The sequence below is a fragment of the Schistocerca nitens genome, chromosome 8 (assembly GCF_023898315.1).
Source record: "Schistocerca nitens isolate TAMUIC-IGC-003100 chromosome 8, iqSchNite1.1, whole genome shotgun sequence".
Taxonomy (NCBI): domain Eukaryota; kingdom Metazoa; phylum Arthropoda; class Insecta; order Orthoptera; family Acrididae; genus Schistocerca; species Schistocerca nitens.
The window spans coordinates 209,925,416-209,941,176 of NC_064621.1; the positions used below are offsets into that span (position 1 = coordinate 209,925,416).

The 15,761-nt window shown below is 43.2% G+C and overlaps 1 protein-coding gene across 2 annotated transcripts in view; it reads left to right on the forward strand.

Moving 5' to 3' along the window:
• LOC126198641 (E3 ubiquitin-protein ligase TRIM33-like) overlaps positions 1–15,761 on the forward strand; it is a 161,003-nt gene that overhangs the window by 80,258 nt on the left and 64,984 nt on the right. For both annotated transcript variants that reach the window (XM_049935104.1, XM_049935105.1), the window contains exon 13: positions 4,719–4,908. In XM_049935104.1, the coding sequence (XP_049791061.1) occupies positions 4,719–4,908 (190 nt within the window). The remainder of the gene's footprint in view (positions 1–4,718; positions 4,909–15,761) is intronic.

Sequence of the window (15,761 nt, forward strand, 5' to 3'; positions counted from 1 at the left end):
CCCTTGTGACCAGCACAACTAGATACCTGCACAAACTGTCAAACCACCACCCGAGCCAGAAAAGAGGTATGATTAGTACGCTCGTAACGAGAGCAGGACGAATATGTGAGCCGCAACACCTCAAACGAGAAATGCAACACCTGGAAACTGTCCTGAGAAGCAATGGGTACTCCACAAATTATATTAGAAGAGTAACAGAGCCAAACACTCGGCGAAGTAAGGAACCAGAAAAAGAAATGTCGGGTACGGCCTTTCTGCCATACATTCCCAGAGTGACGGACAGAATCGGCCGTATATTGCGCAAACATGGCGTAAAGACGATTTTCAAACCGATAAGGAAGATCAAAGAGTGTCTTAGATCGGCGAAGGAGAAAAGAGACCCACTTGCAATGTCGGGAATATACCGTATACCATGCACATGTGGAAAAGTTTTTGTCGGAATGGCTGGACGATCCATCAACACCAGGATCAAAGAGCACAAGCGACATTGCAGGTTGGGGCAGGTGGAGAAATCGGCCATGGCTTAGCACGCACTGAATGAGACCGACCACGTAATAAAATTTGCCGACACGGAAGTTCTGGTTGTAGAGAAGCATTATCACACGCGCTTGTTCAGAGGAGCTGTAGAAATACAAAAACACGCGAACAGTTTGAACAAGAAAGAGGAAGCCTTAAGGTAAACGGATCCTGGCTTCCCGTACTGCAGCGAACGACCGTCGCAGGTAGCGTGAGGAGAACTGCACCGGAAATGACCGCAGAGAAGCCCTCGGACGTTGGTGCGCCAGGTACATATAGTCTGCGCCCGCGAGCTTGGCTCCAGTTCACCACCGGCAATGGGGGGTGAAGCTTTGACAATGCCAGCCACTCGTGCTGGCGAAACGTCAGAAAAATCATTAGATGAACGTCGGCCGAAGAACCCGAGACAGAAGCCAATAGGCAGTTTGATCCTTCATTACTCACGCTTTCCGTCCAGCTTATTCTCTCCATTCTCATCCACATCTCAAATGCTTCTAACCTTTTTTCATCCTCTCGTCTCAGCGTCCATGTTTCTGCCCCATATAGTGCCACACTCCATACAAAACATTTGCCTAGCCTTATTTCTGTTGAATGCCTCCTTCGCTATGGCAATTCGAGTTTTCTTCTCTTGGTGACATCTCAAGTCTTCAGTTACTGTGCTTCCAAGATATTTAAATTCACTTACTTGGCTAATGGTAGATTGTCCTATTTTAATATTGGACAGTCTGTGTCTTGTATTGATGACCATACTCTTTGTTTTTGCTGTGTTTATTTGGATGCCATATTCCACACAAGCTTCATTCAGATCTTGCAGCATGTTATTCACTGTCCACTCACTTTCTGCCACTAATACCATGTATCAGCAAATCTTACACATTCTATTCTCTTTCCACCCATACATATTCCTTTTTTCCCATCTAAGCTTCACATAGTGCAAACATTAGTCTACCATGGTTGCAACGTTTGTCCTCCTCCAGTTTAATATCTGTTCCTAAAGGATACTGACTCATCTTGGTCTTTAGAACTCCTTACATATACTACTTCATCCTTCATCTTTTTTGTTTTAATGCACTAATATAAAAGGTTATCACGCTACATTAGTGAAGATGAACAAAGCATTAGTTCTTTGAAATTGACTCTTAAAAAAAAGTGCAGACTGGGAACTTTTTGACTGGATTGTTTGCTTCTGCACAAAACTTTTTGATCTGAGATGGCCTTTATTTTCTGGGTTTGGCTGTATTCAAGCTTTCAGGATCTGAATGTGTTGCCACCGTAGGGAGTTTCTAGACATTACTTGTCTTTTCCTGCCCAGTTCAATCATTACAAAATCTGCAGACTATTAATTTAGACCTTCTGTGGGCATTCATAGCTGTGCAACCCATGCTTGACAATGCTACAAATTGAAATAACAATGTATTTGGTATCTAAGTAGAAACGAACATACAGTGATTCTATTTTTATGTTAGGTAAAGGATTTTGCCACAGTCAAAACGAGCTACAGATTTCATTTTCCTGTTGCTATAGCACAGAGTGCAGGCATTATTGGCTATAGCGGCAGATAGCCACAATTGTAAACAAACCAGAATTTTGACCATCAGACGAGTGGAGAGAGTTACAGGGAAACAAGCCCCACTTCCCTTTAGCAGAACTGACACATTGTTACAGATATCACCAATCTCTTCTAGTGTTGTGAGGGTGGTAATCAAAATATGTGATAGACCAGGATTAGTCACTTCGCATTTTTCAAAATAAGAAAAGAAAACCACAAGCAGTGCACGACACAAGACATTCGGAGACAGCAATGGGCAATTGTTTGTTGAGGTTAGCAGTGTATTACTAACGATGTAGTTCAGACCCAACGTCTAGCGGCATTTGATGCGACGACAGTTCAAAACATCCACCACCTAATTTGCTGCAGTAAAAGTTTCCACAACTTATCATCTTTTGAGCTTTGGCTAACAAACAAACATATGGTTTCTTTGTTTTAAAATGCTAGGTGCCACAACTGAGTACTGCTACATCGCATTATGTAGCATTATCTTCAATAGACCATTCAACCGTCCACAATTGGAATGGCACCAGATCATTGTGCGCATTGATTCATTGTTGCGTTTGTTTTTTATTTTGAAAACAAGTTCTTACGCACATTATTTTTCCAAATTGGGTTCACCAGATGATTTGAAATACCAGTAACTGAAAATTGGTTATATTTTCGATATTTATATGCAGAAAATAAAGCTATTTCAAACTATCTCTGATAAACTACTTCATATGGATACAATTAGGTAAAAAATACTGTCTATTAAATAATTTTGTGCTTTCACATTTTGAGGCATAATTCACATCTATTTCACATTTATTGCAAAATATGAATTTTGCCAGTCCCTAGTCGTAACAGAAAAATGTGGTAAGTATCTGGAGTGTCCCATCTACTCCTGCTACTCATCAACTGTTATTTCTAGAGTATCTAAACTTTTTCCCACAATTTTCAAGTCTAGTTGAGAAAACACATGCTGTAAATGTAATTCTATATCTAACAAGGAAATCAAACAATGGAAAATCCAGGATGGAATGTAACAATATTATGAAAAGGATAGTTGCTACTCACCATATAGCGGAGATGCTGAGTCACAGGTAGCCACAACAAAAAGACTGCCAGAAAGTTGCTTTCGACCAACAAGGCCTTCATCGGGAATAGACTACACACACACACACACACACACACACACACACACACACACACAAAAATCATGCAAACGCAACTCTCACACACAAGACCACCATCTCTAGCTGACGCCACACTGCCAGCATCTAAAAAAAACAAAAAGCAAAACTCGTCTACTACCTTAAGTGTCATTTCCTAACCTAATTCCCTCAGCATCACCTGATTTAATTTAACTGCATTCCACTATCCTTGCTTTGCTTTTGTTGATGTTCATCTTATATCCTCCGTTCAAGACACTGTCCATTCCGTTCAGCTGCGCTTCCGGGTCCTTTGCTGTTTCTGACAGATTTACATTGTCATTGGCAAACTTCAAATTTTTTATTTCTTCTCCCATGGATTTTAATTCGTACTCCAAATGTTCTTTTGTTGCCTTTACTGCTTGCTCAATATATAGATTGAATAACATCGGGGAGAGGCTACAACCCTGTCTCACTCCCTTCCAAACCACTGCTTCCCTTTCAAGCCCCTTGACTTTTATAGCTACCATCTGGTTTCTGTACAAATTGTAAATAGCCTTTCGCTTCCTGTATTTTACCCCTGCCATCTTCAGAATTTGAAAGAGAGTATTCCAGTCAACATTGTCAAAAGCTTTCTTTAAGTCTACAAATGCTAGAAATGTATGTCGACCTTTCCTTAATCTATCTTCTAAGATTAGTTGTAGGGTCAGTATTGCCTCACGTGTTCCAACATTTCTTTGGAATCCAAACTGGTCTTCCCCAGAGGTCGGCTTCTACCAGTTTTGCCTTTCATCTGTAAAGAATTCGTGTTGGTATTTTGCAGCTGTGACTTATTAAACTGATAGTTTGATAATTTTCACACCTGTCAGCACTGCTTTCTTTGGGATTGGAATTATTATATTCTTCTTGAAGTCTGAGGGTATTTCACCTGTCTCATACATCTTGCTCACCAGATGGTAGCGTTTTGTCATGGCTGGCTCTCGCAAGGCTATCAGTAGTTCTAATGCAATGTTGTCTACTCCCGAGGTTCTTGTTCCGACATATGTCTTTCAGTGCTCTGTCAAATTCCTCATGTAGATGGGTATTTATGTTAATTTCATGCTATCCTAACAAAGTTTGACAATAAAAAGCTTTTGGGGAGGAAAAAAGAGATCCGATTTTTGGGAAGTAATTTGTCTGAAAGTATGAATCATGGTAGATAAGGGAAACATTTGACATAAAATCTGATAATTTTAATGAGTACTAGAATATATTTGTGTTGTGGAATCTCACTGAGTGGTCTCCTTACATCACTAATGTAAGAACGTCTCAGCTGCTGTACATTATTTCGACTGTCATTCAAAAACACATAAAATGTTTCTTTGATCTACTTTGGTTCTTACTTTTAGAAAAATCATTTCACAATACATTTGACATGATCTTTCAATTATTTTTTAAATTTTTGCTGTAGTAGTCAAACAATGAAAAATTATGTGTACATTAAACAATCAAAATAAGATGTATTTATTTTTTGTTTACAGGGAAAGTGAAACATGGCAATGTCTTTTGTGTACCGAGCTGAGGGACTACCTGAGCAACATGAAGAATTCATCGGACCCTAGAGGGAGAGAACTGTCGAAATCTGAGCACAAACTAGCTGAGAGAATGCTTCTGGAACTCTACTGCCAGTATGAACCCAGCTTGCATTTCAGAGAGGTTGTGGGACCAGAGGTGAGATATTTTCTTGTACCCATGTTTATAATAGTGCCGTCTTTTTGTCACTGAAATGTACATCAAATATTACGTGTACTGCAGTTATCAAAACAATATTAATTGCTGTTATGCTGTTATTAATTGCTAGTACTTACAAACTATGGCCAAATAAAAAATTATTCATTGTTTGACTTTTTGAGCTGTATTGGTCTTCTTTTCTTTGTAATCTGTCTCTTTACTGCTTTCTCAGTCCCTGAGAGAGAATTATTGCCCATTTCTCTCTCTCTCTCTCTCTCTCTCTCTCTGTGTGTGTGTGTGTGTGTGTGTGTGTGTGTGTGTGTGTGTGTGTGTGTGGAGGGGAGATGGAGCTGATGCCCAATAGCATTCCTATCCATTGGGTTCAGATAAGGTTGGTGGCCAAGACATCAATATGAGTCCACAATTACATTTCTCTAACCATTATAGCACAAGTCTAGTCTTGAGGCATGGAAATTATCATGCTGGAAGATGCCTTTGTCATCAGGGAAGACGTCGATCATGAATGGATGTAGGTATCAGTAATAAAGTTCACTTAATCCACACTGTCACGGTGTCTTCCATGAGTACCGCAGATTCAATGGAAGCCTGCATGAATATCCCCCATCGCATAATACTTCTCCCCCTTACTTATCTGACCAGGAGACGGGTTTCCATTGACCCACAGTGCAGCCTTGGATAATCCCGTGCCCACTGCAATCATAATTTACTTACTGTGTCTATGGGTCAACATGAGAGCACATAGTGATTGTCTGCTGCAAAGCACCGTGATCGATAGCATACGCTGAACAGTGTTCTGAAACACTTGTGCTTGCACCAGCAGTGTAATCCGTAATCAGATCTCCCACAGATCATTCCTTATCCTGCTTTACAGAGTGGGCAAACCTCTTGACCTCCATGTTCCATGATGGGCCACAGACGTCCAACATCTAGTCAACTAGTTGTGGTTTTGCTGTCCTTCAACCGCTTACTGTAAATCGTCTCAACAGTGGCACATGAAAAACTAATCAGCTTCACAGCTTCTGAAATTCTCATTTAAGGGCCAGGACCTCACCCCTTCATCCTTTGACAAGCTCAGTTATATCAGTGGATTTCCTCATTTTGTGGCCAATACTGAGAACTACCGTTCAATGTCTTTGACATATGTTTGTTGTAGAATCCTAGAACATATTTTGAGCTTGAACATAATGAGGTATCTTGAATAGAATAATTTCTTCCACACCAACCATCATGAATTCTGAAAACACCAGTCATGTGGAAACCAACTTATGGTTTCCTCACTTGACATCCTGAAAGCCTTGGATAGGCAGATGCAATATTTCTTGACTGCCAAAAATTAATTGACTGTATACCACACCATCATTCATTAAATAAAATATGAGGTGTCAACAAAATGTAATTATGTTGAGAATTTGTGGGACCCTTATTGTTTATGTTATATACTAATGATCTCATAGACAATATTAATAGCAACCTCAGATTTTTTTGCAGCTTATGGAGTTGCCTAACATGAAGTACTGTCTGGAAAAAGCTGCAAAAATATTCACTCAGATATTGATGAGGATTTCAAAGTAGTGCAAAGATTGGCAACTTGCTTTAAATGTACAGAAATGTAAAATTATGCATGTAACAAAATGATCAAAGGTAGAGTCCTATGTGTGCAATATCAGTGATTTATAATTAGAATCAATCGACCAATAAAAATACAGTGTACTCTTGATTATTGGACTTGAAAACCAAGGATAATTGAATTCCGCATATAACCCACAATTAAAGTAAACAGTAATGTATTAGAATTGTTCATAAACAAAAATAAATACAATGTCATAATTAAAATCACTTAACTAAAGTCTTTAATAAACGTCACTGCAGTAGCCACCAGAAATATCGCGGGAGGTGCACGTCGGCACAGCGCGTCATGCAAGTAAAGTCCCGTCCACCAGAGGGCACGCAAGAATTCGGAGCAACAACAACTCAGGCAGCACGGGCAGTGCCCAGTCAGTTTTACACCGGGCATGCCTAGCAGACAGTTCCCGGCCTACGCTATGTGAAGTGCAACGGACAACGTGAATCGTGTTAATACACAATTGGCGACGAGTAGGGTCGTTCTTTCGCGTGTTGTGTCGTCTTTCCGGTTTGGCAGCTTATCCATGGCATGGAGGATTTAGTGCAGGTTTTGGTTGAGCAGCAGACGGAGCTCATGGCAACCATGAAACAAGCGCTTCTGGCGTTGCTCTCCACGCTGTCTGCTCCAGCGCCGTTCCCTCCTCCCTTTCCCCCGTATGACGAGACGGCGGAGGATTGGGACGCAGATGAATATCGCCTTCGGCAGCATTTCCATGCATTTCATGTTGCCGATGCGGAGGTATGTCGTACTCTTTTCTTGTCTTGAATATCTCCCTCGCTGTATCAAGTTTTGCGGCAGCTAGCGCCATTGCAGGAACCCTCGTCCTTGTCTTTTGACGCATTGCGTTCATTGCTGTCTTCATATTATCGCCGCTGCATGCATGTTGTGGTGGCTAGGGTCGAGTTCTATCAATGCAAGAAACAGCCCCATCAGTCTTACCGGGCGTGGGCCGCTACCCTGCACGATCTTAGTCGCAAGTGTCATTTTGTCACGGAGCAGTCGCGAGAGTCGTATGCCCACATTATGGTACGCGACGTCATTGTTCGTTCGGCCCCTGATAGAGAGGTCCGGCAATGGGCCCTGCAGTTGGAAGACCCTTCCCTTGACGAAGTACTGTCCATTGCTCAATTGTATGAAGTCTCTCACACCGCAGGTCAACAGTTGGAAGCATGGTGCGACATCGCGCGGTTCCGGGCGGCGCGGCCGCGTCCACTGCGTCCGGGGTGGACGATGTGCGAGCGGTATAATCCGGCCGTTACGGCTGCTCCCGCATGGTAGGTAAACAGAGTTCCGGCCACCGGCCCCTGTTACCGTCCTGTGCGTCGTGCTAAATACATCATGATCGGTCAGAGTGCCCCCAGCGTTGGGCCGTTTGTCACAAATGTAATAAAAAAAGGACACATCGCTAAAGTTTGCTGCTCAGCCTCAAAAGAATCGAAGGAAGCAGGTACATAGGACATGGACGTTGACATTCAGGAAGTTTCATCGGGCCAGGCTCCCGATGCATCGGCCCACAAACTCTTTATCGAGGTGTCGGTTCGGTCGCGCCGGTTACAACTGCAAGTAGATACGGGCGCGGCAGTTTCGTTGTTGAATGCACAAACTTATTCCGACCTTGGCTCGCCCCCGTTGGCACCAGTTTACCGGCGTCTACGCGGTTATGGTAAACAGTTCATTCCCCTACTGGGTCAATTCACTACCGACGTTACTTACAAATCAGCCACTCGGCCTATTACTTTTATTGTTGTCAGTGATGCGAGCTCCGCTAACCTTTTTGGATTGGATGCCTTTCAAGCTTTCGGTTTTTCTATCGCAGACACCATACAGTTGGTCTCCGAAGACATTCCCTATCAATCATTGGAATGTTTGACCTCTGGCTTTAAGGATATCTTTGAGGAGGGCCTGGGGTGTGTTTCAGACTTTGAAGCTCACTTACCGTTGAAGGCGTCGGCTCGCCCGCATTTTCTACGCGCGAGGCAGATCCCCTTGGCTCTCCGCCTCAGGTAAAGGAAGAGCTAGACCGGCTGACAGCCCTAGGGGTCATTCTTCCCATTTCTTCTAGTGAGTGGGCTTCACCCCTCATTATTGTCAGGAAACCCTCAGGAAAATTATGTCTTTGTGGCGATTTCAAGGCCACCAATAATTCCCAGTTGGTGGTGGACTCCTATCACTTGCCTCGTTCTGATGAATTGTTCTCCGACGTGGCGGGAGGCCAATATTTTTCGAAAATCGATCTTTCAGAGGCTTATCATCATATACCAGTTGATGAGGACTCCAAAAGGCTGGCAGTCGTCAACACCCTGTTTGGCCTTTACCAATACCAGTGGTTGGCCTTCGGAATATCCAGTGCCCCGGCGATATTTCAGCGTTATCTTGAGCACCTCACGTCGATAATCCCTCATTGTATTAATTACCTGGACAACATAATTGTCACAGGCCGCAGCACAAAGGAACACTTGCACAAACTTCGAACCCTCTTTCTCAAATTCAGGTCCGTGGGCATGCATTGCAACTTGCTTACGTCGAACTTCTTCCAACCGTCCATTGAGTAGGTGGGCTACACCATCTCTCAGCACGGCGTCCAGCCACTAGGAAGTTTGGTCCAAGGTATCATCGCCCTTCCACGGCCCGCTTCGCTGAATGAGTTACAAGCTTTTTGAGGCAAGATTGCCCATTACCACCTGTTCATTCCCAGGGCTTCCACCATAGCCCGCCCCCTGTACTGCCTTCTGCACAAGGGTGTTCTTTTTGATTGGTTGCCTGCATGCGAGCGAGCGTTCAGCTCGTTGAAGGGCCTCCTCGTGTCAGTGCTTTGTTTGGCTACTTTTGACCCCAATAAGCCATTGGTCCTGGCTACAGATGCTTCGCAGTATGGGGTGGGGGCGGTCCTGGCCCATCGCAATGCGGATGGCTCCGAGCAGCCACTGGCGTTTGCGTCTAAAACTCTTAGTCCCGTGCAGGCCCATTACTCCCAGGTGGAAAAAGAGGCTTTGGCCATTGTCTACGCTGTTACCAAGTTTCACCCTTTCTTGTATGGCATGAAGTTTCAGGTAATCACTGACCATAAGCCATTAATATCGTTATTTGGCCCCGCCTCTCAGATTCCGGATAGGGTGGCCCACAGACTGCAGAACTGGGCCTTGTTCCTCTCTAAGTACCATTATGACATTCATTTTCGCCCTACCGGACAGCATGTCAATGCTGATGCTCTTTCCCGTCTTCCGGTGGGCCCGGATCCTAAGTTCGATCGGGAGGAGATTATGTGTTTTCATTTGGATGTGGCATCCCACCAAGCTGTTGATGGCTTCCTAATCACCAGTTCTAGAGTCGCCAGGGAAACGGCAGCTGACCCGGTTCTCCGGCAAATAGTTCGCCTCGTTCAGCAGGGGTGGTCGTCCCGACCTCCAGGCCAGGCCTCAGACCCTCTTCGTAATTATTTTGTTCTACAAGACCACCTCTCAGTCTTGGAAGGAGTTCTCCTTCTGGCTACCGATGATACAGCTCCTCGCATGGTTGTTCCTGCAAGTTGTCAAAGGGAGGTCCTCACGTTATTACATGAGGGGCACTGGGGTATTTCCCGTACTAAAACCTTGGCTCACAGACATGTGTACTGGCCCGGTATTGACAGAGAATTTGAGCACTTGGTGGCTGCCTGTTCCCAGTGTGCGAGCCAACAGGCATCTCCCAGGTCAGCGTTATCTTCATGACCACCTGCAACCCAGGCATGGGAACGTGTTCACATAGATTTTGCGGGCCCATTTCTCAATGGCTTTTGGCTCATTGTCATTGATGCTTATTCCCGATTCCCATATGTGGTTCACTGCTCCTCAACCACTTCAGAAGTTGCAATCCAGGCACTCGCAAAAATCTTTTCTGTGGAAGGTCTGCCAGTCACCCTGGTATCGGACAATGGACCTCAGTTTATTTCGCAGACCTACCAGGATTTTTGTAGGCGATTCGGTATTCGGCACGTTTGCTCTCCCCCCTTTCATCCACAGTCGAATGGGGAAGCCGAGCACATGGTGCGCACATTTAAGACGCAGATGAAAAAGTGTGTGCACGAATTTCCTGTGGAGGAGGCGTTGACGTTTTTCCTGACGGGATACCGGAACCCACCGATGGGAGAACACAGCCCCGCAGAGCTCCTCCACAGGTTCCAACCTAGGACTCAGCTGCTCCTCCTCCGGCCTGGTCCTCGCCAGTCTTCGCAAAACAGGGTACCCAGCTTTCCACCGGGTATACCTTGCAGGCCGGGGACCGGGAGGTATGTCGTCATTAAAATCAGCTACGTCCACGTTTGGGCACCCACCCTCCGACCCCTCAGGCGCCGCCTTTCCCATTGCCGGCACCCATGTTGTTGTCTCAGGGGACGCTACCACTACCGCCCCTCCCACCTGTGACTCCGCCACACTGCGTTGGTTTTCAGCCTTGGCGGCCTGAAGTAGCTCCAGCACCGGCATCGCCATCGTTAGAGATGCCCCGGCGAGATCTGGCCCCCCTTGCAGGCTTGGTTTCTCAGGAGGCTGGTTCACCTGTGGTCATGCCTTCCCCGTCGTCCCCGCCACTGGGTCTTGCCCCTCCCGAGGTGGAACGGGATCCGGAGTTCGACAGCGTGTCGCCCTTTCTGTCCCGGGCTCCGGTGGTGGGATGATGAGGGCCTCTTCCTGTGGGTCACTTCCAACCGTATTTGAAGGTCCCGGCTCAAAGGTTGGCAGATCCCCCCGACTCCAGCATTCCAATGGACGTGGAGGTCATCGCTACTGCACAACGCTCCACCTTCCGACGCAGTGGATCAAGTGGCTTCACCCTCCGAAGGAGGAGGAGTGCAGTAGCCACCAGTAAGTTCGCGGGAGGCGCACATCGGCACGGTGCGTCACAGACAGTAGTGGCCGCAAGTAAAGTCCCGTCCACCAGAGGGCATGTGAGAATTCGGCCGCGCCCTCTGCCGGCGGAACGACATCAACTCAGGCAGCACTGGCCGTGCCCAGTCAGTTTTACATCGGGCATGCCTAGTAGACAGTTCCCGATCTACACTATGTGAAGTGCGACGGACAACGTGAATCGTGTTAATACAGTTACTGTATTCATTTATGTGTGAGAATACAGTACTTAAAAAGAGTAGAGTGCAAGCCAGTTTCACATTACACTACACTACTTCAAAACAAAATAGTCGTGAACTGATTTCTGTTGTTAGGTATTTTGCCTTTAACAATATTATACAACAGATTTTATGAAACACCAACCAGTCAGAAAGGGGAGCATCGTCTTGTTGTTCAAGGTAGTCCAGTAACCCTTTGGCCCATTTAAGTGCTGATGCATGACTAATTACTGTCTCTGTAATTAGAAGAATGTTATCATCTTTGTCACTGTCATTCACCTCCTTGTATTTTCCTTGTACTTGCTGAACAATAGCGCTGTCACTCAACAGCGCATGACCTACCTCTGTGCAGTCCATGTCAAACCATTCAGAAATATTTTCTTTGTCAACAGTTTCAAACCCTGGAGTACTTTTCAAAACGGCAGCTAATGATGCTAGTGAGCAGTCTTGTCACCGGAATCACTGATTTAATCAATTTTAGGATTAAGTTTTTCCATGAAGTGATGTATGGTTGATCGTTTTACCTTACACCATACCTTTGACACTTTGTAAATTGCGTATAGCACAGTCAGTTTCCAAAAGGTTTGAAGATTGCTGCCCTCATCAATAAGTGTTTGTAGCAGATTTCCTCTATATATTTTCTTTGTGGCAGCAATGATACTCCGATCCATTGGCTGAATATTGGCTCTCATATTAGGGGTTAAATATTTTAGAAATACCACATCATCCAATATTAGAACAAGTTCTTTCAGAGGTGATGGTGCATTGTCCAGTAACAATAAAGCCCTTGCAGGTAGACCCTTCAGTGTTAAATGTTCTTGCATCTGTGGCACAAAGCAATTATGGACCCATGTTTGAAACATTGTGTGGTCCATCCAGCCCCATTTCTCATAAAAATAATGGACAGATAAATCGTGCATTTCTTTTCCAGTGAAACATTACGGTTTTTTAGCTTTACCTATTATACCAAGCCTAACTTTTATGTGATCTCATACTATTAGCACAACACAACACAATTATTCTTTCCTTACTCGGGCTACAGCCAGGCTCACGATGCTCTGTCTCAAAAGCTAAAATCTTTGTTGGTAGACACTTCCAAAACAGCCCAGTTCTGTCCGTGTTGTCTATTTGCTTCAGCTCTAGATTGTCTCATGCAATAAACTCCTGGAATTTTTTTCAAAATTAAGAAGCAACCTTATTATCTGCACTTAACTTTTCTCCTTGGGTGGCAATCCCTTGAATAATCTGACACTGTTTAAATATTGTTAGCCAGCCAGAATATGTATTAAAATCTCCTTCAACCCCAAGGTTTTGAAGAAAAACTGGGCCTGTTTGGTGTACATTGGGCCAGATACTTGTGTGCTCTCTGCTCTTTTCTGCTGAAACCATTCCAACATAGCTTTTCCCATATGTAGATATTTTCCTAGCTTTCTACTTTGACAAACCTTTAGATGATTCAGTACTGCTAGCACATTGAATTATTATGTCTTTTTTTCCCCGAATATCACGGATCGGAGCTTCACCCACATTGTAAATCAGTACCAGATTACACGTATCAATACAGCCTTCTTCAAGTTTGTGTATTATTTCCATTTTCTGCTGTATCATCAGCACAAGCCGTTTTTGCTTTTCAGACATTGTTCAACTCTAATAGAAACCAAATGACTACAGTATCAACTGCAACAATACAGTCCAGCACTTGAAGCATTCGAGCAGCATGTCCTTTACTAGTTGTAACGTGACATTCTCGTTCATGGGTGACCTCTCACGGGTAAAAGAAAAATTTTCTGCTGCTAAAATAATAATAATAATAATAATAAATAAATTTAAAAAATGGGAGAACTAGGCTGTCGGGAATCCACAAAGTGAATAATCTGCTTGTGAATAATCAAGATTTTACTGTAACTGATTATGACAGTTTGTATAAATACAAAATGGAATGATCACACAGACTCATTGCTAGGCAGAACAAGTGCCAGGCTTTGGTTTGTTGGCAGGATACTATGAAAATGCTATCAGTCCACAAAGGAGACTTCTTGCATCCCCTTTTAAAATACTGTTCGCATGTGAGAACCATAGCAGACAAGACTAACCGGGGATACTGAATGCATACAAATAATGGTGGCACGAATTGTCACACCTTTATTTTGACTCTTGGCACAGCATCACAGGTATGATAAAAAATGCAAATTGGAAGATTCTTGAAGACAAAAACAAATTATCAAGCAAATAGGTGATCAAACATCCTATTAAGAACAACGTCCCACCATTTGTAATGTCCAGGGGCAGTCATGAATTATGATGAATTTTTTGTAATTATTTTCTTTGATGAAAGTGTCATTTCTGTTCATCTCATTGTGTATTTATTTCCGTTAGCTTCTGTACTACATCGTACCAGATTTTTCTGTGTGTATCCTAAGTTTCATTGAGCTATGTTGTTTGTCAACGACACATCGTACGGAAGCTACTTTCGTCCTTAAGTTTTATACATCAGTGTAAACGAGATGTGTTCAAAAAGTAAGGTAACTTTATGTTTTAATGAAAAAATTTATTTATTCATCAATATTTATGTTGTCTCCTTCAAAGTAATTCCCCTCAGATACAATACTGTTCTGCCAATGCTTCTTCCAATCCTTGATGCACTTCTCATAAGCACTTTTTGGTGTAGCCTTCTATACTTCCAGCGATGCAGTTTTTATTTCCTCAGTCGTTGAAAATCTTCATGTGGCTGAGGCATGGTTGTCGTGTTGTTTTTGGCCAAAAAATATCTCGCAAGAAATGATGAATGATCAGGTGCATTGTTATGATGCAAAAGGTATGAATTGTTTTTCCACAATTCCTGGTGTTTTGTGTGTATTGCTTCTTGCAAACGGCACGTAACATCAAGGTAATACTCCTTATTGCCTGTACGACCTTGAGGCAAAAATTCATGATGCACTACGTCATGGTAATTGATAAAAGCTTTGGCATTTGATCAAACTTGTTGTGCTTTTTTAGGTCTTTGCTCTCTGGGATGCTTTAATTGGTTTCGACATCATAACCGTTAACCCATGTTTCGTCACCAGTTATGACCCTTTTGAGTAAATCAGGATGATCATTGACATCATTCGAGAGCTCTTAAGTGATGCTCGTGTGATGGTTCTTCTGATCAGAATTGAGAATTCTGTAACAAACTTCACTCGTGCACATCTCATGTCCAAAACATCCGAAAAAATTGCATGACACGAGTCAACTGATATGCCAACATCCTCAACGACTTCTCTTAAGGTAGCTCGACTATTTTCCAAAGTAATTCTCTTACAGCTTCAACGTTATCATCTGTTGTTGATGTGCTGCTGTGTCCGGAGCGAGGTTCGTCATCGGCATCTGCACGGCCATCTTGAAAGAGCCCATACCACTTGTAAACATTTTTTTTGCTTAGAGCAGACTCACTGTATGCCACTGTCAACATTTCAAGTGTTATTAAGAGCACTTGATTCCATTTTCCACACAAAATTTCATACAAATTGTTTGCTCCATTTTTTATAATAATCGAAAATCGCTGAGCACACTAAAAATGTCTAACATTTCTATCTCTCAAAAGCAAACAAAGTATGCTGTACACTTGAAACTGTGAACATATGTTCAGGACATGTTTACAAACATAACAAAAAAAAGATTGATAGTCGAATGTATGTTGCCCGCGCAATTTGAAAAATCACCTTACTTTCTTTCTGAACAGCCCTCGTATACGCTGTTGTCGAAAGAGGACGCTAAATGTAACACTATAAGACATTTACAAAAGCCATGAAATGCCATTTCACACACAGCAGTGAAGTTTGTAAAAGCTGTTTATGTCCTGAGGTGATATACTTCCATATACTTATTTACAACAAATTGATCAACAATCTGAAAAAAGAGGTGAAAATGTTGCATTAATTATGTGGATATAGGATAAACGATTTTCCAAACCAGATTATACTGCCAGAATTTGTAGCGTGCAGTAGCTCATAACTGTTTATTTTATTACAAAATAATGGACAGCAGTAGTTTACTTCCTCGAATTTACAAAAATATACCATTATTCATGTAGATATATTTTGATGTAGGGGGAACAATTAACAAGAGTAC